This window comes from Apis florea, unplaced genomic scaffold, assembly GCF_048593485.1.
Source record: "Apis florea isolate Af1SG1 unplaced genomic scaffold, ASM4859348v1 contig_2350_pilon, whole genome shotgun sequence".
NCBI lineage: Eukaryota > Metazoa > Arthropoda > Insecta > Hymenoptera > Apidae > Apis > Apis florea.
This window is the reverse complement of record NW_028256565.1, coordinates 2,282,913-2,305,100: the sequence shown is the minus strand read 5'-3', so window position 1 is coordinate 2,305,100 and position 22,188 is coordinate 2,282,913. Positions and strand designations below refer to the sequence as shown.

At 46.5% G+C, this 22,188-nt stretch overlaps 1 protein-coding gene across 4 annotated transcripts in view; it reads right to left on the bottom strand.

Annotated features, from left to right (window-relative positions):
* Positions 1 to 22,188, bottom strand: part of LOC100868499 (kin of IRRE-like protein 2) — a 165,814-nt gene that overhangs the window by 18,099 nt on the left and 125,527 nt on the right. For 3 of the 4 annotated variants that reach the window (XM_086905051.1, XM_086905048.1, XM_086905050.1), the window contains exons 4-10: positions 17,862 to 17,972; positions 13,474 to 13,564; positions 13,280 to 13,392; positions 11,902 to 12,068; positions 8,145 to 8,289; positions 6,483 to 6,613; positions 355 to 514 (exon numbers count right to left, since the gene is read on the bottom strand). In XM_086905051.1, the coding sequence (XP_086761177.1) occupies positions 355 to 514; positions 6,483 to 6,613; positions 8,145 to 8,289; positions 11,902 to 12,068; positions 13,280 to 13,392; positions 13,474 to 13,564; positions 17,862 to 17,972 (918 nt within the window). The remainder of the gene's footprint in view (positions 1 to 354; positions 515 to 6,482; positions 6,614 to 8,144; positions 8,290 to 11,901; positions 12,069 to 13,279; positions 13,393 to 13,473; positions 13,565 to 17,861; positions 17,973 to 22,188) is intronic. The other variant, XM_086905049.1, reaches the window with a different exon arrangement.

The window sequence follows — 22,188 nt, the reverse complement described above, 5'->3', positions numbered from 1 at the left end:
GGTATGTGGAGTATGAGATGCGTGTATAATATAATAATTCGATTGCTCTTTCAGTCGAACGCGCAGTTCAAAGAAAAAAGCCAGAAAAAGAGTTCGAGAAAGGATCGTATCTTTCCAATTTTTGACGTTTGATCCGTTGCCGGGATGATCAAATCGGTTCACGGGAGCGGTCGAAAATAGCTCGCCGGGGATATCGGAAATTTGGCTGAAGCCACAAGCTTCAAATAATAATATTCAGAGGGAAGAACACGCGTTACCACGGGAGAAATCCTCGATTAAGTCTGCTCGAAATAAAATAAAGTGGCGCTCCGTTCGGTTTCGAGTGGTTTTCGGGGAGGGAGGGGAAATACTCACACTTGACGCGAAAATGAAGAGGCTCGCTTCGAGTTTCGTTCAGGTCATTCGTTGCGGCGCACACGTACTTGCCGGCGCTGCTCCTGGTCACGCTCTGAAGCACCAGGCTCTGATTCGACCAGATTATCCGGGCCGACGTGTTGTGCGCCAGTATCTGGTTCTGAAAACAGCAACGAGATTCCGCGATAATTCTTCGAAATTCTACCTTTTCTTAATAATAATAATAATGATAATAATAATAATAATAATAGTAATTACTCTGTCTCTCTATTTTTCTCTCGAGGGGGGGAAAAAAAGAAGGGAAAAATCTTCCTTCTCGTTCGCGCCGTTCAAGATTTCGAATCGCGATTTTCGTTTCTCGTTACTAGGCTGCTATCCCTCGCGATAAATTAGAGATAAACATGCACCCAGCCGTTCCACCCCGCCATTCCCATTCCCTTATCGCGCATCACCGCCTTTCTCTCATTTTTATAGGCAATTATATCGACGAAAGGGTCTGACCCACATCCTTTTATTTTCCACCCTCTCCTGTTCTGGAATAAATTCTTTATTATTATCGCGAGCACGTTGCTCGGAATGGAGAAAAGGACTCGATAACTTTTACGATCGGGCGACGTTACGTTTCCCTCCCCCTATCTTTGTTACAAATTTATCCGCTCGGAGTGTGTCGCGACGAGAGAGAGAGAGAGCGTTGGTTTTGCTTCTTGTTAGTCAACGTCTCGCGTTTCCTTCCATATTGTGCGCGCGAATAATAAACGCGGTATTCTTTATCACCTCGAAAAACCCTTTGACATTGTATTCCTTTGCGTCGAGAGAGATCGACGCAAGGAAATGCGACGAGGAAGGGAGAGAGAAATCGAGGCTGACGGCTTATCAACCGTCGTGGAGCATAGCTAAGAATGATACAGCGGTGCACTTAGTTGTTTAATCAAACTGGATGAAAAGAGCGCTAGTTTCGTTATCTTTTGTACCGTGTTCCACCCTTTTGTCCCGGCTAACGAGAAGACAAAACGAATGCATTTCAAGAATTCTACCTTTTTCCCCCGGAAAAATTAACACGACAGCAGTCTTTTCGGTAAAGAAAGAAAAAAGGAGAAAGACAGGGGGGGGAAAGAGCGGAGGACACGACGCCTTCTCGTCTCGTCTTCTGAAAAAAAGGTGGAAAGAGAACGAAAGAGTTGCAATTTGAGAAAAAATTTATAGAGAAAAAAAAGACACGAATCTTTCCTCTTTGATCGAGCTCGAGTTTTCACGTCACACGTGCCTTGCCTCTCAACGAAACGTTCCTCACGCATATCAGGAGGGTAAAGAATCGACGTGTAAACGAATAAGTTGAGTAGTTTCCCTCTCCCATAGGAGGGGCGGACAAAAGTTTCTTCTCCTCGGATCGTCTTCTTCCTCACCTCGTTTCGGGGGATCGCGTTTCAATTAGGTAAGGTTGAAAGGAAACGAAAGATGGGAGGGAGAGGCTAGTTTGGGGAAACGAGACAGTGGAATAGGAACAGTGGAGGGTTAGAGCCAACAAGTAGATAAAACCTGAGGGAGGGGACACCCTCGGCTTACCAGCGGCCGAGGGCCGTGCCAAATGCAGGGAGACCTCCTTTCGAGATCGAATCTCCTCCTTCGAATCCAAGATAATTCGAAATCGATTCGATCGAGATTTCTTCCATCCCTCCTCTTCGTTTCCCCTCCCTCGATTGTTTTACAATCTCAAAGCGGTGGAGGATTTCCTTCGGATCTTTATTAGGCGCGATCGATCCTGCCCGATGACGAATTTTGAAAACAACTCGATTAAACCGAATCTATTGCAACCGCCCCCTCGCTTAGCATAGGTTAAGCTTCGGTTAAGGCCACGGGTTTACCCTTCGATTTGCTCCTCCAACTTCGTTAAATCCCCTCTTCCTTCCTTCCTTTCGTTTCTTCTCGATTATATTATCGAGAATAGCTGCGTTCGTTTGTAAAACGACGGAAAGAAGGAATAACGTTCGATAAAATCAGGAAACCGTCGCTCGATAACCATCTCGCATTGGACGTTTCCATTTCTTCTTCTATCGCGTTCGTCCGTTTTCTCTCCAGCTGGGAATCTCTCGCAGAGAGGCCAACTCAACTACGCCCCGTCTCAGAACGTTCTATCTGAGCTTTCTTTCTCCTTGCGTTTCGTTACAATTATACTCCTCGACCGTTCGAAAAGAGAGGAGAGGGAAAAGTTGTGATATATATATATACGTGTGTGTGTGTGTGTGTGTGTGTGCGTGCGCGCATCAGAGAACGAGAAGGCAAAGTTAGCCACCTCCCCGATGGGGGCAAAACTCGGATAACGACGCGTCGATCGGTTGCTACGTAGCTCGTTTCGCATGCTCCAGACAGCATGTATAATGAGTTCGTAAACGCGCGAGCGTTAATTAGAACGCCTTAAGGATCGTGCGCCAGACTCTCCTCCGGTTATTAATTCGATTTTCCTGTACGGTTTCCCCGTACGAAAGCGAGCCGCCCTCTTTGATCCACTCCTCGGAACCGTTCGCCTTCTTCTTCTAATCAGATTTCGCGAAGGGTAAACGGGGACTAACTTTGTCCCTAAATCCATTCACCGGGATTTGGATATTCCATCGGCGACTAACTTGTTTAACCCTTCTCCATCTCCAACGATCCTCCTTGTTGCCGTTGATTGCCGATCCTCGCGCCTAATTTGCATTTACATATATATGGAAATACGTCGTGTCTTCTCCAACAGAGAGAAAACGAAAAGAAAATATAAAGGGAGTAGAAAAATATCGATACGTTTCCAGAAAAAAGTCACATCCCCCGTACGAGATGTTGAAGAAACAACGCGGGCAAAGTTTCACGAAGGTGACAAGAGAGGTTGGTTTTATGCAACGGCAGAGTTGGAACGGAGCCCAAAAGCCCGGGGCTTCATCTCGAGAATATTCGGAATCCGGTGTATAAGGGTTGGAATTACTCGTAGCACGTGGTACGTACAAGCATCCCCCGTACAATGGGCATTGTCTCGCCGCGTTACATAAAGTAGGTGTTAACCGTCCTTCTATCCCGCGATTCTATTCCGTGCGTCCTTCCAAGGTTGGCCGAAATGGAGAAACCTCGGCCAACTCCCTCTCGCCGTGGTTAAGTCGCTCTTAAGCGGGGCAAACGAGGGAGATACCTATCGGCGACATCCGATTACGAAGGAATTCTTTCGAGGACAAGGAGTCGAATATCTGGCCGGTTCAATCTCTCGCCTATCCCACCGTAAGATCCGTCGAATTTCTTCTCGATTCCCCGTAGCTTCGATATATATATATATATATAACACACGCTAAAGTCGTCTCTCTAAAGCTAGGAGAATTCTGTGGGTGAGAATTCGAGCTTGGTAGAGCGCGATTCGAGGAGAGAGAGGAAGGGCGTTCATTCCGGTCAGACGGCGCACTGATTCCTTGAAAAATTGCCAACAACTTCGTCCTTTCTTCCTTCCTTCCTTCCTTCCTTCCTTTCTACTCTCCGTCTTCTCTTCATCTTCCTAAAAACGAAATTTATTCGTCTCTCTCTCTCTCTGCTCGCCATCGTTGAAAAGAATGATCGATCCTGTCGCCTATGCTATTCTCTCGTCGGCGTTAACTCAAAATCCGTGAGGATTGGAGCGAAAAGAGTAGGTTTTAGATGAAAAAGAAAAAGAAAAAAAAGAAACTTTTCCCGCGCGCGTTGAAGGAAGCCATTATCGCGCGAACGTGAATCGTTGGCGGAAGGGAGGAGGCTCTCTTCGCTCCAGTTGTATTTTCGCGTGGAATCGGCCACGTACTAATGCGTCGAACAACCGGCGAGCGTACTCGAGACGCGGCACGGAAGCAGCCGGGAGCATCGAACGACGACGGTTTAAAGAGCGGTTACGCCGATAGATCGCGCACGTGCGCCTCCCCTTCCTTCTCCTTCCCTCTCCAATTCCTTCTTTTTCTCGCGCGCTTTATACGATATGTGTCGCAGACGCGCCTCCCCGATAAAATGAAATTTATCCTTCCTCCGTGTTCTCCCCTTCCTCCCGATAAAAATATATTTCGTTCCATGTATGATTTTCTTTCGCGCATCCTTGTTTCCCTTTTTCTTCCTAAATTTCCAACGATGTTGCTCGCCGACGCGATTGATTTCAGTAGGTTGGAAAATTGTTACCTACGTGTTTAAAGCGATTTATCAACGGCAGAGAGGACCGACCCGGAAGCTTCATTAGCCTCTCTCTCTCTCTCTCTTCAAGTTGCTTGGTATTCCAAGTCAATATCGCCTGGTTTTTTTTTTCAGCGAGCGAGAGGGGATTCCTGTGGAATCGATACGATGTCGAGATATTTGCAGGGCGGCACATTTGCAGGGATGATGCATTGCGGATGCCTTTCGAAGCGGATTTTCGAACGAGGACCCAACGCGGAAAACTTGCCTCGTTATCTTTGATTACGTTCTCGATTCTTCTTCTTCTTCTTCTTGCTCTCGTCGAGTTCTCGCCCCGGAAATTTTGTAATTCGTGTCGATTGTGTTCCATGTCTCTTCCAACGTCTCGTTCGAAGAAAAGGAGAGGAGACTTGTTGCGCGGGAGAGGAGTACGACGAGATTGCATCCACGGTGAAATTGTTTCGATGTCCACAGCCTATCCTCTTCTCATTTTCGCTTTACTCTTTCGATCGTCCGAATAACCAGAGATCTCGCTCCAATATCCACTCGTATTTCCTCCTCCCCCTCGTTGGAGAGGCGTTTGATCCTCCGTCATTTTGTATCGAGAAATTTCGAGGGGAGGTGTCGAGAGGGAAAAGTATTTCATCCCTCTCTCTCCCCTATTATTATATTTAGGAGAAGGAGAGGAGGACATTAACAGGGTTCTTCCGGTTGTCTAGTCTTCCGGTCGATCCAAGAAAGATGAAGAGAATCTTTGGAACGGCCTACAGAACCACTCTATTGTCCCGGTGAATGGTATAGCCAGCCTAATCACTGTACCCCATTATCCTCTCTCTCTCTCTCTCCTTCGCCAGATATTCCAATTCTTTTCCCTTCCTCCTCCTCCGTCTTTACGATCGTCATTCGCGATGGTTACTGCCGATGCCTCGAAGCGTTTTTTTAAGACCGACGATTCGGAATCGCTACCCTGGGATTGATCGGAACGTGTCGATGGCCTCCTCTAATTCCCTAGGCAAACACCCTTCTCATCGATCGAGAAAAAAGAGAAAGGGGAAGAAAAGAGGAGAGTTTCGCGCTTCGTGGTTAATCTCGCCACTCTTATCCTTTCTTAATCTCGCGCCCCTTTACTCGCTTTATCCGAATAACCAGACGAGAGGGAGGGAGGGAGGGAGGGAGGGCGTTGTTATTATTATAATCCAGTGTGTGATTGTATAAATTACGCGTGTGAGGTAATCGAGTCAGAACGAAGTCGAATCGTATTTTCAAGATGCAATTTCGCGGCAGCCGGAGGCGGCCACCAATCGTTCCGGTTGGATCAAAACGAGGAGAAAAAGAAGAGAAGTATACGGTCCTCCCCGAAACAGACGAGATCTCTTTTGGCTTCCCTCCGACACCACGCTCCCCCCCCCCCGAACGAGTTCCAAAACAGATTAAACCTTCTCCCCCGGCGAAATCGAAACCGAATCCCTAGCAAAGTTTCTCCACCGGTTTTGCTCCCTCTTCACGATTATTATTACGATAGGAGAAAAGGGCGACGCATTAAGGATTATAATGAAACGACTCGGTGTTTTCATCGCCATAAATCCGCGAGACGATCGGCTGGCTTTCAACGTTTCCTCGTTCCAACTCGTTAGATCGAGCCCACGCCGAACACCTAGAGCCTCGTATATTATGCGAATAAAGGATTCAAAGTTTCGCCCTGTAGTAAAATACACGAGCCATTATACGGGATAAGTCTCTCCTCGTCCCGTAAATTACCTGTAACGCTTGCCCCCGCTTGTAAATTTAAAGGACGCAGGTTGGTTGGCCCCTCCTCCCTCTGCCTTCTTCCGTATTATCGTGCCGCATCCCGGGAATTTTTCCGCTTTCAAAGAGACTCTCTCTCTCTCTCTCTCTGCTTTGCGAGACGCATCTAATTCGGCCTTTTTGAACGGAAGAAAAGGAGAAAAGGTTCGATTCGGTGGAGAGATCGATATACGTACGTCGTGTATCCACGTCAACTTGGACCAGGCAGGATTAGCCCTGATGTGACACTCGAAGTAGACGTCGTCCCCCTCCTTGATGTCCTCCGGACTTAGCGTCGATCCAAGGTTCAACGAGACAATCGGTGGATCTGTAAATTAAATTTCCAGGTTTTAAAGCTCGGGGCTCCCGAGGGAAACTCTCATTTTTTTCTCTCTAGGGAGGGTTTAGATACGCGTTTTTATCGCTCGTACAACCTTTCGTCAACCTCCGCGGCTTCCAAGGAGCAACGAATATTTTCGTGGCAGCGCGAGCAAAGAATTAAAAAGAAGGAGGAGGAGAGAGAGAGAGAGAGAGAGAGAAAGAAGCAATTTTCTCGGTTTACGATTGTCCTCAAAACTTCGATTTTTCGGGCAACCTCCTCGAAAAATTCGTATCTCTCGTTTACCTTCTTCGTTAGTTTAATCATCTCGGTTTCTCTCGTTTCGCGAATAAATTCCTTTCGAGGATCGGCTAACTCCAAACTCCTCTTTTTAACCCTCGATCCCTTGTCCTTCACAGTTACGCGTACTGCTCCTCTCGCGATAAATTCCGCCCACCACCGCCCTCCCCTTTCATTTTCTTCTGCTGCTGCTCGTCCGCGGATCGAGAGCTCGCGGAAGAGAGGGAAGAAGGAAGAAGCAGGAAAAAGCCGAGTGGTGGTTCGTGGCCGCCAAGGCTAATGCGTAATTTCAACGATTCTGCTCGACGGTCAACGTAATTGGATACACGACGTGACGTTATTCCTCCCGCGCTTTTTCCCCCCCTCGGATGTTTCTCTCTCTCTCTTTTTTTTTTCACGTCCCTTCCTTTTTCCCCTCCTTCGCATTTCCTCGACTCGACACTCTACTTTCTATTCAATTCCTTTTCCCTCTCCTTCAAGGAAACTTTTCGAATAATTAATCGAGCCCAAAGTCGAGTCGGTTGAGTTTCGAGAGATCGGCAGTTGAAAAGATCTTGAAATTTCTACGCGTTCGAACATGAGTTTAAAAAACGAACAGGCGGCGAACAGGTATCTCCTCCTCCTGAAAATCTCTCGTTTTCACTCTGGCCGAAATCGAGGAATACGCTTCGACTTTTTTCAACCGATCTCGCGAGAACGCGAAAAAGAGAAAAAAAGGAAAGGAACGTGGATAGAGATCTGAACGACGCCATCCCTTTCTTCCTCTCTGTATGTATATATATATATATTATATATATATTCTCCTCCTTCTTCTTCGTCCTTTTTTTTTTTTTTTATTTTACGATCGAATGGAGCGGAGAACGATTTCGCGACGAGATCGGCCTCGACGGAATTTCGGCCGTAATTCGGCCGGAAATCTAGCGTAGGCTGTTTTATTGCGGCTGTAAAAACAAGGGATAGGAAGGGATGTGGCGCGTTCAACGTGAAAAAAAATCGTAAATCGGCCGATTTCACGACGGAGGAGGAGAAGCGAATCCTGGGTGGCGAAGCTTTATTCTTTTTCCTTTTTTTTTTTTCTTTCTTTTACGGCGTTATGCATACGTTAAAACGTGGGGTTGAGAACAACTTGGCGGAATCATCGAATATGCATTTAACGTCACGACGCACGCTCGTAAAAGAAGAAGCCGCGAAGAGAGAGCAGCTGGAATGTATCGTATTTATTTATTTGTCGTCTACTTACACACGACGTCGATTTTCCACGTCTCCTCCAGGAACAGCCCCGTCACGTTCGGATTTTCCGCCCTGCAGGTGATCAATTTCCCGTGATCCTCCACGCCCGGCTCGAACTCCACCATGCTCACCGTCCGATTCTCCCATCTCTCCTCCTGCGTGCGATACATCATCATCATCATCATCATTATCTTTAAAAAGAACCAACAGGAACGTTGTTTGAACAATTTGCAAAAAAGAAATTCTCCCCGCCAGAAATTCTTCCCAGGCGAGCTTAATTTCGGGAAATAACGATCTCGCTACTCTCGTTTCGAGCCTTCTCTCGATTCCACGGGCGCGGAAGGTGGCGAGAGAGGGAGGAAAAAAGGGGTAAAAGTTCGACTCGGTAACTCGGTATGGTTAATTTTGGTTATATTAAGGTCGAGTGGCGGACCGTAAGCAACCGGGTGGCAACATCTGCTGGAAATTCATCCCGGACTCGAAAGGACCGGGACCAAAGTCCTGCTTCCACCGAGCGGGATCCTTTCTAAAGAGAGAGCTCCGCCGGCGGATTCCACCGAGCGTAAATTTCACAGCCAGCTTCTCGCGCAAGAGATTCTCTCTCCCCGTCGCGTTTTTCCATTTATCGTCCACCAGAAAGGAGCCACTCCTCTGGCCGAGAATTTTGTTTCGAAACGATCTCTCTTGGTCTAATTTTCTTCCGCGATTGGGAGAAACAGGCGTGGCGGAATTTCAATTATTTGTACAGGGAAAATAAAGATGACGTAAGCGGCCGATTACAACGCTCGTGAACGCTCGTGGTAAAGACGGGCCGAACGACTATGGGATCGTAATCAGGATGGTAATGCGATAGAAGCGGTCTACGTGTTCCGCCGCTTATAGGATCCGCTCACCGTTAATATCCCTCCAACCTCGGAGGCTATATTTTATTATCCGGCGAGGCCGAGAATTTCAAACGGGTCCTCTCCTTTTAAGCGGCCTATAACGGCCCTCCTCCTCGTTCCCAACTCCTCGAGAATTCTCTCGTTTCGACCACGATGTCCGAATCGCGTTTCACCCTAGCTAGAGACTTGTACTTTCACTCGAAACTAGAGCGAGCGAGAGAGAGAGAGAGAGAGATTTTTGCGTCTCTCGGGGGGATTCATTAAAATTCCCCGCGTTCCCCGGAATGTTCGACCGGCGCAGTTCGTCTCATCGGCGAATCTTCACACGTATCCACAAGCCCTCGTCAAAGAATTTTAATTTCACCCCCATAAAAGTTGGGAAACCGTCGAGATGGTCGCACACCCCTGTTTCCACGAATTAGAATTCAGCCCCCCGAGTTCCCATTCGGTGACTGTCGTTTACTCTGTTAATCAGCCCGCCCAGCTCTTGGCCCGAAAATGCGCAAGGAGAGAGAGAGAGAGAGAGGATATTGCGAGTGGTGGCGGCGTCGTTAAGCGTTGCGGCCAGGTCTTGTTAACGAACAACGCGAAATTAATTACGGGCGTCGTAAGGAAGACGCGCGCGGTTACATCTGTGATTATCGATAACGCCTATCCCATTCTCTGAATGTTCACGCGGGGTAAAAAATATAATATCACGTAACGAGGATGAAACGCATCTCTTCCATCAAGAAACGTGGAGAGACACGTTTCTCTCTCTCTCCGTGGAAATATTCCAGCCAGGTTGCACGGATTACACGCATTGCTCTCCCGTCGATCGTTTCCCGTTTAAAGACAAATTCGGAAGAGCGTTCCAACGTTTCGGTTGAACAACGAAAAAAAAGGTATCCGGCGAGGATACTTGGCTCCGGATCGCCGATTTTCGAAACTCTCCTCCTCTCTGGCTTCTCTCCCCCCTTCTTAATCTCCTCCGTTCGTTCGTTCGTTCTGTTCGAAGATGGTCCATCTCTCGAGACGAAGAGAAATCCGTCGCCTCGATTCTTCTAACGACGCGACCACGACGAACACCACGCCCCCCGTAACGGCTTGGTCGAACGATAACGCGAGAGAGTTAACGGGCGGATTTATGCTTCTCCCGTTAAAATAGGGAGAAATTTGGAAAAAAAGATTCGAGGATATAGCTTCAACGAGAGATAAAAAGAGAGAATTTTTATCACGAAGGAAAATTGCCCGGCCTTAAATTTTGGATTTTTGCTCGCTCCTATTTTAACAGGATACGATATTACACGAGTAATATTTAAAAGATAAATTATGTATTTTGCGATGCTGCCGTGTTCGCCGTGTTATTTAAATATCGTATGAACGGCGTATTATATTCCGGAGCGTGGCGGATAAAAATTGAATGAAATTTAAACCGTACAAATATAATCCGCATTTGATTACCGCTTCGTTTGTTCTTCGATTCGGAGGGAATAAAAACGAAAGCCTTAAAATTGATAATAATTCTCTTCTCGAAAGAGTCGGGAATCTATTATATACGATACATACGCGTTTATTTTATTCGTTACTTCGATTTCAATACTCTCGATAGTCTCGATTAATTGGATCTCGAGCTGACTGTTTGATATCGTTAATAATAACGTAATGTCAATTTCACGAGAGATAATTTAATTCATTTGTCATATTTTTTCTCTCTCTCTCTCTCTCTTTTTGCTCGATCGATGATTCCAATGGAATTAAAATAAATATTCGACGAGGGAAAAAATCGGTGACGGTTTAACCGGATAACGATTTTTTTATTTCCTCCCCTAATCGAATCAACTATGATTCAACCATTTACCATTTAAATTTTGTCGTCGACAAGAAATTGCGCTCTCACTTTTAAGCGAAAACGATTCATCGAATCTCAATTACAAGTTTATTTATAGTTTCCTCGAGTTTTTTTTTTTTCTCTTCTTCTTTCGCGTATCTCCACGCAACGTGACAAAGAACGAAGGAACGAAGGAGAAGAGAAACTATTTGCTTTTCAAAGAAACGGCGATTCGGTTAAATCGTAATGGGCAATTAGCATACCGCCAATGAAAATATCTGGAGTCGACAGGTGTAGTTGGTTAATTCAATCGAGCGCCCCTCTCGAGCGCTGCCCTCTGATCGTACCTTTCAACCCTCGTCGTTTCGAACCCTCTTTCGAACCTCGCACAACTTCAACTTGCACGAATCCGTTCGTACAGAGAGAGAGAGAGAGAGAGAGGAAGCGGCGCAACCGCAGATTTTCCTCCTCTCCTTCCTCCATCGCCCGTCCTCCACCGCTTCCACGATGTCGCTTTGACTCTGTTTCCGTATCGAGAATCTCTCTTGGAAGGAAAAGATTCGCCGCCGTGGGGTATAGTTATCGACCCCTCCCCCCCCCCAAGCGTTTCCACTCCTTTTCAACTCCTCTTCTTTTCCTGCTCATCCAGCATTGGAATATCTCCATTGGAAGGAGTCGACTTCTCCGAATTCTCGCTTTAACCAGGATCCTCGTTAAAGGCGTTCCTTCGATCGCTTTCCAATTACACGAGGGAATCGCGTAACGGACGCGTCGTTTGCCACGCGGTTTCTCGAGGAAAGAAAAAGGGGGGGCGAATCGTTTCGCGAATATCGGGCGAGATATCGAAGTCGCGGAAGAGATGGGGGGCAGGAATTAATTAACAAGTGGTGGTGTAATAAGCAGCTTAGCTGTTGTTAATCATCCTTTTGTTCTTCGAAAATTTCTCGACAAATTTCGTTAAGCTCGACACGGGGGCGATTGATTATAATTATCGAATATTTTCGATTACCGATCGAGTTGTCGATCGATCGAATTATAATCTCTCGAAGAGAAGAGAATCGTCCCTCTCTCACCTTGGTGTGTTTCAGCTGTCTTCTCCGCCCCTTGTACCAGGTAATCACCGCCGGTGGCCTCGAGCCGGTCGTCTCGCACTCCACCTCGTACCGTTTCCCCGCGAGCAGCGACTCGCTCCCCACTTCCTTCCTCCCCGGCCTCCTTATGGTGGTCGTCAACGGTTTCACTGGAAATCAACGGGGTCCCGATTATTATTAAGAGCTCGAATTGGCAAATTATTCGCCAATCTCATCGTTTTCGCCGACCACGTTACACGTTGATTTTTCAACGCGCGTGTAAACGATACTGTTCCGGGCGACGATCGCTTTGACGGACGATAAATCCGACTATCCAATTGGCCCGATACGAGCCGTTCGTGCGTGAAATATGAAAACTACGAGGAGGATAGGTGGTGTCGCCTCGAATCTAATCGCGACGCTTTTCAAAATTTCCCCAACAGGTTTTTTCGTTTCCGAATAATTCCGCGTGTAATGATCGCGAACACGGATTCGCGTTGCATTACAAATTTTTAAAAACGAACGACACAACGGAACGGATCGCGCAAATATTTGATTTGCCGGCCTTTTCGATTATCCGCAATCTCCTCCCCCCAACAACGGCCTCGTCACCGTTCGTCGGGTTTTTTAATTTCTCTTTCGTTTTTTGTTCCACGAGACGAATACATGCACGGGCTCGTGCATGGTCGCTTGGTGCAGGTCGCGAAAATCAAAGAGCGAGCATCGATCAATCTCCCTTTCTCTCTCTCCCTCCCGTTCGTTTCGTTATCTCTGCGCACGAAGCGCGGAAATTTTTTTTTTCTCTCTCCTTTTTTTTTTTTTTCTCTCTCTCATTCGCCGCTATGATGGGTGTTCTCGTTCACCAATAACGGGTCTTCAATTTCGTCATCCGCTTCGCCGAAAATCTCCTGACTTTCGGAAGCGCTACCGATCGATCGACCGTTCTCGTCGACCTTTTCTTCCCTTTTCTTTTTCGTACGAAAAAAAAGTTTCCTCCGTCGCAACCGTACCGCGGATAATTGATCTATGAATCTTTCAGGAATCAGTATTTCGCCTTATATATTCGCGGCAAGAAAATCTAATTTTTCGAGAGAAAGCTTCCTTTCCCTTCTTTCATTACGCCATTCTGCGTAACAAAGAGAGAGAGAGAGAGAGAGAGGGGCTCGATTTAATATATTTCCGGTCTTATCTCGCCTTCTTATCCTCCCTTAAAGGCGATTCACGAGGGAGCAAAGGATCATCCCGTTGGCCCACTTTCGCTCCCGGATGTTATCGGCAATCCGGGAAAACAAGATAGGCTCGATTTGTCGGCGACGCGATAAGAATTTCTATCCACTCCCCTCATCGTTTCGTTGCCTGGAATAATTGTCGATCAACTCACGGTTAAGATCCAGCGAGACGGAGGCCTCCCTCGGCTCGATCAGGTCCGTGTTCCTCGCCTGGCACGTGTAGTTCGCCCCGAGATGGGATCGCGTGATGGATTGCAGGGTGAGCCTGCAATCGAACAAACAGATTCTTCTCTCTCATCGATTTTTTCACGTCATTTTTCCTACATTTTCTAAACCCGTCTTCTACCTGTTCTCTATCACGTCGCCGGCGTTCTTCTCGTACTCCTCGTCCCTCACTCGGCCGTTGACCAGCCACCGGACCATGGGCTCCGGCTTACCTGGAAAAATCGCCACAGATTTACATTTCTCTTTCTCGAAGAAAGAGGATGAGTTTTCAAATCAGCCGAGTTTCGGTCGCCTTCGATCGACGAAATTATGAAAAAAAGAAACACCGATTCGACGTACGTAAAGAGAAGATCTCGTCACGTTCGCGCGATCGATCGCGTGCCCCACGCGAGAATTTACCAAACTCGCCATCGGATGATAAATAAGGGTTCTGGTTGGCGTTTCCTCCGATCTCTTTAACAGGGTCGGAATCGAGCTCCGCCACGCCTCCTATATCCAGCCTATATACGGCGAAAGTAGCGTTTATCGGAAATAAATGGTCGAGGGAGGCGTATATATATCGTACGGCGATTCGAATGGATAGACTCGGCGTATTATATCACGGATTTACATATCTCTCGCGGAATAATACCGGCTCGCATGTGGATGCATATTTTCGTTGGGGAAAAGGTTGGCCAGGTTGAGGTGATAAAACGGCTCGGGGGGGGGCTGATGTTATATAATACGGGAGGATTTTTAAAAAAAAAAAAAAGAGACGAGATCGAAGGAAATTCTCGTTTCGAATAATACGAGAGAGAGGAGGTTTCATTGTTATTCACGATACCACGCTCGAATCGCAATTTAATCAGACGCAACATCGCCGCGACACTTAAAATTGCAAGATGCCTCTCCTCGGCTTAGATTAACTCCGCTTGCGCTTGCTACTCGACGATCCTCGTCGATCCACTCCGGAACTCTTTCTCCTCCCCCATTTTAATTAAAAAAAAAAAAAAAAAAAAGGGAGGAAGATTTTTCGATCGTCTCTCGACTGTACACACGGACAGAGCGAGTTAATTCGTAAGCTCGGCCGCTAAGATCGTTTGCACGAGTGCTTAGGGTCGTGGTTGGGGTCTGGCTTAGGGCTTCGCGTTGACTTTAACTGCCGGACTGGATATCCAAAACTGCCTGCCCACCCTTTAAAACGACGACAACAGGGGGGGAGGATTTTAATCCGCGGATACCGCACGATATCTCGCAGGATTAAGAGGTCCGCGTCTTCAAACAAGTTTAGAACCGTCAGCTTCGAACTCTATTTAACGCAAATACTCTCAAGAGAGAGAGAGGAGATCCTTGGAGGGGTCCCTTTATTCGATCCTCCGCCCGATCCTCTCTTCGTTTCATCGCCTCCTCGATTCAAGACCTCTTGATTTAGGATCATCGGAGGAGGAAGTGTCGATAAGCTCGACTTACCCGTCCTTCCTTCTCTTTAACGAACATAACGTATAATATACGTGTATATATATACATAGACACGTACATAGGCGCAGGTATCGCTACCGCAATTTCGAATTATCTATCCGAGCCGAGTCGAGAGCGTTTAAGCTATAATAAGATAAAACTTGACGGCGCCTTGTGCGAACAGCGCGGTTCAAAGTTTCCCCGGTTGCGTCGCCCCTCTTTAACGGATCGCAACGGACAATTCGATGGTCGCGGCGAGATAAAATTCCGAATACAAGTATCTCGATTCCTTCCTTTAACGCGTGATTTCGCCGAATGTCGCTTGCGGAATAGTTAACAGAGCGGAAATAGTTTTAATATTTTTATTTTGTATATTTTAATATAAATATTTAGTCGGGATATTAGTCTTCAATTCTAAATAAACTCGATCGATCGAGATCTCGAAAGGAGGGGAAGAATAATTTTTAATATCCTTTATGGGTCCACGATTTCGCGAGGGCCAATACGACGGATCCCGCGACATTATGCGCGCACCCCGGGGAAATAGGCAGAGTGCATCGAAACGGAGCCAACTCTCTCTCTCTCTCTCTCCTCGTTGCGCGGGATAATTATCCGAGACTGGCTTATAATAACCTTCTCGATCCAACTATTCGAAACGTTTACCAACCGACGATAGCTAGTAGCTTTTTCTTTTCTTCTTCGTAGACACGCGCAATTCCCCGAGGAGAATGGGACCACCCTCGATTCTTTCCGCGCACGAAGTCGAGTAATTGGAGTAGTAAGTCGTGTGCAAGCAAGGGAGTCGTAAAATCGTAGATCCGACACGAAACGGGTTGGAGAGTTAGGCTTGTAAATCGCGGTCGACGAGTGTGTGACACAGCTAAAAGATTCCTAACGTGTCAAGATTCCTCGACGGAACGCTAAATATAATAAGCAGATGTTCCTGCGTGTCAAGAACGCTGGTGTAGGAAGTAAAGGCTCCGCCTGAATCTTCCAAGTCTTTCTTCCAGATCGAATGCTGTTAATTTTCACTTTCTAGCGAATAAAGAGCTCGAGTAGATTCGACCTTTTTTTTTCTCGTCGGACAAGGAATCATTATCCGGACGCGTCGAGAATTTGTGAGAAACGGCCAATCGTCGAACTGCGTCGCTAGGTTCCCCCGCTAGGAAAAAGGCAAGGGAAAATATTTGTTTGGTTGGTTGGCGGATAAAGGGCGGCCGCGTATTAACGCCGTGTAATTAACGCGGGCCTTTTTTTTTACCGTGTTTTTAAACCGTGTCCCGCGGCAATGAAAATTAACGCGGTGTTTTCGTCGTTTCCAGGGAGGGGGGAATCGGAAAAAGCCCGGGGAGCCGGCGGTTTCAACGTTTCTCGAATTTCCAAATCGACGATAAATCCGATATCTACGGCGTGCGTACAAAGAAGGAGGCAGCCGGCGGTTCGAATAAAGTTGAGGTTAAATTATTCATCCGCGCGATAACGCTTCTCTCTCTCTCTCTCTCTTTTTTTTTTCCACCTCCTCCTCCTCCTCCCCACAGGAACAAAGTTTGTCCGATTCCGGGCGAATCGATATCGAATTTCGAAATGTACAAACACAAAGTAGATACAGAGAGGGCGGCAATAAAATATGCGCTCGGCGAATTTTTCTCTTTCCCTCCCCTCTTTTTTTTTTTTTTTTTTTTTTTACGCGACGCCCGCTTATACGGAACGTCTCTCGTTTGAATAATCGGATCTAACGTGGTATCGTTCGCGGCCCACAGACGCGTTCTCTCCCGTAAATAACCTCGAAATATCCTCGATATTCCGCGATCTCGAATCAAAAGAGAGAGAGAGCGAGAGAGAGAGAGCTCCGTTAACATTTAATCGGTAAAGTATAAGCGGGCGTAATTTGGCCGCATCGGCCATTGAATTGCAAAAATCTTGGCCGCGAGGACAGGAAACGCCGTCGCCGCGGTTCGAAAAGTTATCCCCGCTTTAAGAAAGGGAGGAGAGCGGGGCGAAAACTTTGTTCGCTGGAATCGAATAAACATCAAAATCGCGAAATTTCGCTTTGTGCGCCGGCCGGGAAACGATATCGGTTATCGATACACCGATACCGCGTCCCTCGGATACATAAATTTCCAAACTGTTCGAATCCTCCCGCGTTGGAAAATAAAAGGAGGGGGAGGAAGAAGAAGAAGAAGAAGAAGAGAAACCGCTCCAAGATACTCTCGATCGAGGAAGGAAGAGGGACCATCTTCTTCCATCCCTGTTTAAACACGATTTACAATTAAATGAAAATTCTAGACAGAGAGAGAGGGAGGCGTATTGTTAAGGATAAGCCGATCTTCTCGATATTCAATTTATACGCCGCGGTGCGTGTGATCGATGCGCGGCATCGATGCAATTCCCATCGAATATGCATACGCCCCGGCTACGAATTTCGATGTATTCATCGAGGGATCGAACGATCAGCATTGAATCTGCCTGTGTTTCTATAGATTCTATCGATATATAATATATATATATATATATATGTATAGGGGATGATTCGTTGAACGATTCTCGCGTCATCATCGTCTATTTATTTATATTCGTTAAACTTGTGATTCGTATCCACGAAAAAAAAAAAAAGAAAAATCACGCGACACCAGATAGGACGGTGTACAATCTTAAACCGTGTTTAATCTCGGAGGCGAGGTGCCCCCCTCTTCCCCTCCACGAGAAGAAACCTCGAGGAAAGAGGGAAGAAATAATCTTTTAAGGCAGAGGAGAGAAGTTGGCGCAGTTATAAACAGAAATTTAGATCCAGTTGCCAAAGTAAACACCGGAACCTTGCTAGTTTGCCGCTTCCTCTCTCTCTCTCTCTCTCTCTCTCCTGCCTTCTCGAGGAGAGAAACGCTTGATCCTTCGCGTACTCTTCTCGCTTTACCACACCCTTCCCCTCCCCCCCACAGTGGCGAACGTGCAACTTTTCACTTAGCCCCCCGATAAAAAGTTGGCTGATCCAATATAACCTCTACATCGCCTATCCTCGATTCCTCTTCCTCCATCTTTCCGCGTAATTCTTGCTGTCAACAGTGGAATACTCACCGCCTGTCACGCGACACGTCAAGGAAGGGGTGTCACCCTCCTCGTAGGGGCCCGCCGTCCCGTTCACTATCCTCCCCCACTGGTCCAGAATGGTGGGCTGTTCCGGGGGCACTGGAACAGACAGAGAGAGGAAGGGAAGAAAAAAGAAAATTCTCGAGGAAATACATATATATATATATATATATATCGAGTAGAAAGCAACGGCGCAACTTTATCGACGGTGGATCGAGTAGTCGAAACGGTTTGGGTTAAAAGGTGAAAGGACTTTCGAAACGATCGATCGCCTCGCCTCGCCTCGTGGAAATGTGTAAAAAGTGATTTCTCTCGGCGAGAAGGCGAGATTTTTTTCGTTCGAAAAAATTCTGCGTAACCGTCGCTACGAATCGTTCCCGGATTAAACGGGAAACGATATTTTTTTGCCCGGGAATATTTCTCTAGGTATTTCTCTCTCCGCTTCCCTCCCCGTTATTCTGCCCAACTTGTTATTTGGCCGCACATACGTCCAACACGTTACGTTTACTGTTCGACGCTTTATCAGCGAGGGTTTACCGCGAGAACGCACCCTTTTTTATCCCTCTCCCCTCGTTATCATCCTAGATAGATAAGTTCTATTCCATGGAGTGGAAAACTTGTATTTCTATATTCTTTGGTCGAAATATTTTTATTTACACATCGATATTATTACATCGCGATATTAAAAGTTTTCCCCGTCCCGTCCACCTCTTTCTCGACCAAACTTCGAGAAAGCTTCACGAGCTTTCACGAACTTTGTTGCTACATGGAATTCATAATTAACGGTGGAGGGAAGGAAGAAAACGGCGAGATTTTTCTCTTCCTCTTCTTCCTTCCTCGAATATTTTAAAAATATCCATGTATGCAAGACACTTCGATACGAGGAAAACGAAGCTCGGAAAAACGTATTGTTGATCGCGCGTTATTTTCATTCCTTTCTCTCTCTCTTCCATCGTGATTTTTCGGCTAACATCGGCCGAATCGTCGGCCGATACACCGCGTATATCGAATGTTGTTCGAAGCCAAAAAATGTACAGGCTGGAATCGTGATTCTTTTTTTTTTTTTTTTTTAGAACTTCGTTTCACCGATTTTGGTGGAAAAATAACGGAGAGAAGAGAGAGAGGAAATATCCGATAGGTTGGCAAAACGATTATCGGAGGACGAATTTTTGAAGGTTTCGCGGATCGATGGCAGTAAGATCGGCGGTCAGTCAAAAAATTGCCTTAAGCGGATATCCGGTTATTCGATTCTGTTCGAGGGAAAAAACTAGGAGGACGATCGAGCCTCGCAAGTCGTAAACTGCGCCAAATCCGAAAATAACGTTACGGTTCTTGCCGATCGAGATATATATATTCGCCTAAGCTTCTTCCGCGAATCGTAAATTCCGATCGAGAGGAAACTGGAGATTAAAACGATCCATCCATCCATCCCGTGTTATAAACGGGAATTTAATAATCTCTCTCCTATTTAAACACGATCGAGCCGAGGAAGAAATTCCTCTTTTCTTTCCTTTGAAAACAGATCTCATCGAAAATTCTGAAATTTTGCGGAACGATTTAAATTTCAATCGGTCGAGGCTGAATCGTAGCAACGCGTGCGTCCTCTTCTTGCGAGCAAGGGAGGGGGGGGAGGAAGAAATAGGTGGAGGGATCGATAGACGGATTGTAAAGCGGTTTAATCAAGCACCGAAGGATTCGGGCAAATTCAATTCTCCTGCAAACTCTCCGTTGAAAACTCGTTTCCTATGACCGCGATCAAATTTTATCCCTGCTTTGCCCCGTGTGTAACGCACGCGTGTAAAAAGTATTCGTGTGTCGGTCGTTTTTCAATCCATAATTGCCGGTATCGATGAAAAAGCAGAGCAGAATTCGCTCCATGCGCGTCGCAACGCGCCCCCAATCAATTGATCGATCACGTCCTTCGGATCGGTGTCGAGTCCTGGGTACACTAGGCGCGCCACGCGCGGATTTCCAGGTGGGGGGGAGGGGAAAAAAAAAAAGAAAAGAATCGGAGACGAGAAATAAAATAGCGAAATTTCTTTAAACATCACTCGAGATTATTAGGGATGCTTCTTTCGAAATTACACGATTGGCAAGAATTCTCGAACAACGCTATTCCCCGATAGATAGATAGATAGACTCGATAAAATGGTCGAATGCGGGGAGACGTTGGGGGGGGATGAAGCACCGACAAGAGAGAGGGAGGCGAAAGATGTAGATGTAGGGGGTTGTAATGGCAATTACCAGTGGTAATCAATGGACCTCGCTCAGACTTGTGCCGATAATTTCAGGGCTGGATGGAAAATAGGCACCCCCTGTGCAGCATAGCTGCGCGTATATCTGAGGCTGCCCTCGCGTATCCACCGTTACCAACGATGGCCATTCCATTCTCTCCCTCCGCCCCTTTCTCTCTGACGGCCAATTTAGTCGCGCACACAGCTTTGCGTGCATCACCTTGACCGTCTCTCTCTCTCTCTTCTCCATTTTAAACTCGTGCTCGACCGATTTGACAGATTTAATCTGTTTATGATAAATTTAACGGGCAATAAAGCTTCTTCTTCGGTTTAAGTGAGAGGGAGGTTTCCGAATTGGATCGATTCCTTTATTCAAATTTAAATACGTGAAATATGAAGAAAATGTCTCCCAAGCTTCCCCTGGAAATTTCCCAGAAATTGTAACAACTAGAAATTGAGCTGCTTTATCAATCAATCTAACTTTCGACTCGATTTGATCGTAAACTTCAACGCAGCAAAGGGTTAAAAAAAATCCAATGTATTCCAATCTTTTTTCCCTCCAATTTCCGTTCCTCCAATTTATACATATAAAACAATCGATCGAAACGAAGCTAAATCGATCGGATAGGATAAACGAGAGAAAAATCCGAGTATTTTAATTTCGAGCGTTTCCGATTTAAAGGTGGAATAATGCTCGAGTTATTCGATGGAGGAGAGCAAAAAAAAAATGGCACGTATGCGTGTAGAGAGAAAGGAATGCCGTGCGCCGCAATTTTAATTGAGTTAATTCGAGGGCCGCCTCGTATATCCGTGGATCGTTCTCAGAATCCGATTCTATTCTGAGCGCGGAAGCGTGGACAATCTCTCTCTCTCTCTTTTCTTTTTTTCACGCAGCGGAACAGGGCCGCACACAATCGTTACTTTCGTAGCGTCCACGAAATTGCGCGGGAGAAGGAGGAGGAGGAGGAGGATCGCGTTGTGGAAAATTAGCACGGAGCGACGAATGGGAACGTTTATTTCGGGAACCGCATTGCGTGCATCCGAGAAAATGCGGTTTGCCAACTTTATCTCCTTCCTTCCTTCCTTCCTTCCTTCCTTCCTTTTTTCTCCTTTCTTGAGGACAGAGGTTCGAGAATTGGAATTGTATTAGCCGGATCGAGAGGAATTAAAAAAAAGGGGTGGGGGGGTGGGAGGAGTGCAACGACTCGCGATTCGAATTTTCAATCACGCGAAATACAATTGAACGATTAAAAAAATATGCAACGCGCTCGAGGGATTATTATTTCGGGAAAATTTAATACGGATCAGGATCGGCGCGATTATTGGGATTATTGGCCCCCACTTGTTTCGACATTAACGTCACGTGGAATTCTTACGTGGAAGTTTTTACGGCTGTTGATTAACCGATCGATCGAATTTTTCGTCCGATGAGAGAAGAACGATGTAGCATCTCGCATATCGGTCGATGCATGCATTACCATACGGTTTCACGGTAGATTCGCGCGATGGAAGTCAATTGGCAGTTGCCTATTGAGAGAAACGGCGCATCGACGGGTAGGAGAGCTATTAAGTCAGACAACTGTGTTAAATTTCAAGGGGGAACGGGCTCTCCCCCCCCAATAGTAATAGGCGAGCAGAAACATTATCGTAAGTGGCGAGAGGACGGCCCAGCTTTAAGATCCGACGGGGTAGAAATTGGTAGTGGATTCTCTCTCTCTCTCTCTCTATCTTCGCTCCATTGATCTTGGGCTTTGATCAACCCCGTGAACGACCGGTCTTCCGCTCCGCTTTTCAAATATTTAAGGACCTGCCCCGAATTAAATGGACGCCCGCCACGCTCCAATTAATCGGCCGCCACGAAATTTTAAATAATCGAATCCGCTTGTGAAAACATCCGCGGCGACGATGGAAACGGCCGAAAATAAAGCGAAATCGATCGTGGTGGAGAAAAATCGTTGAAGGGACGACCCAAGCAACCGAGAACAGAGGTGGGAATCGGTTATCGAGATGCTCGCATCTTCGCTCGAGAATTTCGAGATTCGCTTATTATTCGCTTCCTCCAAATTGCGAAACGATCCTCC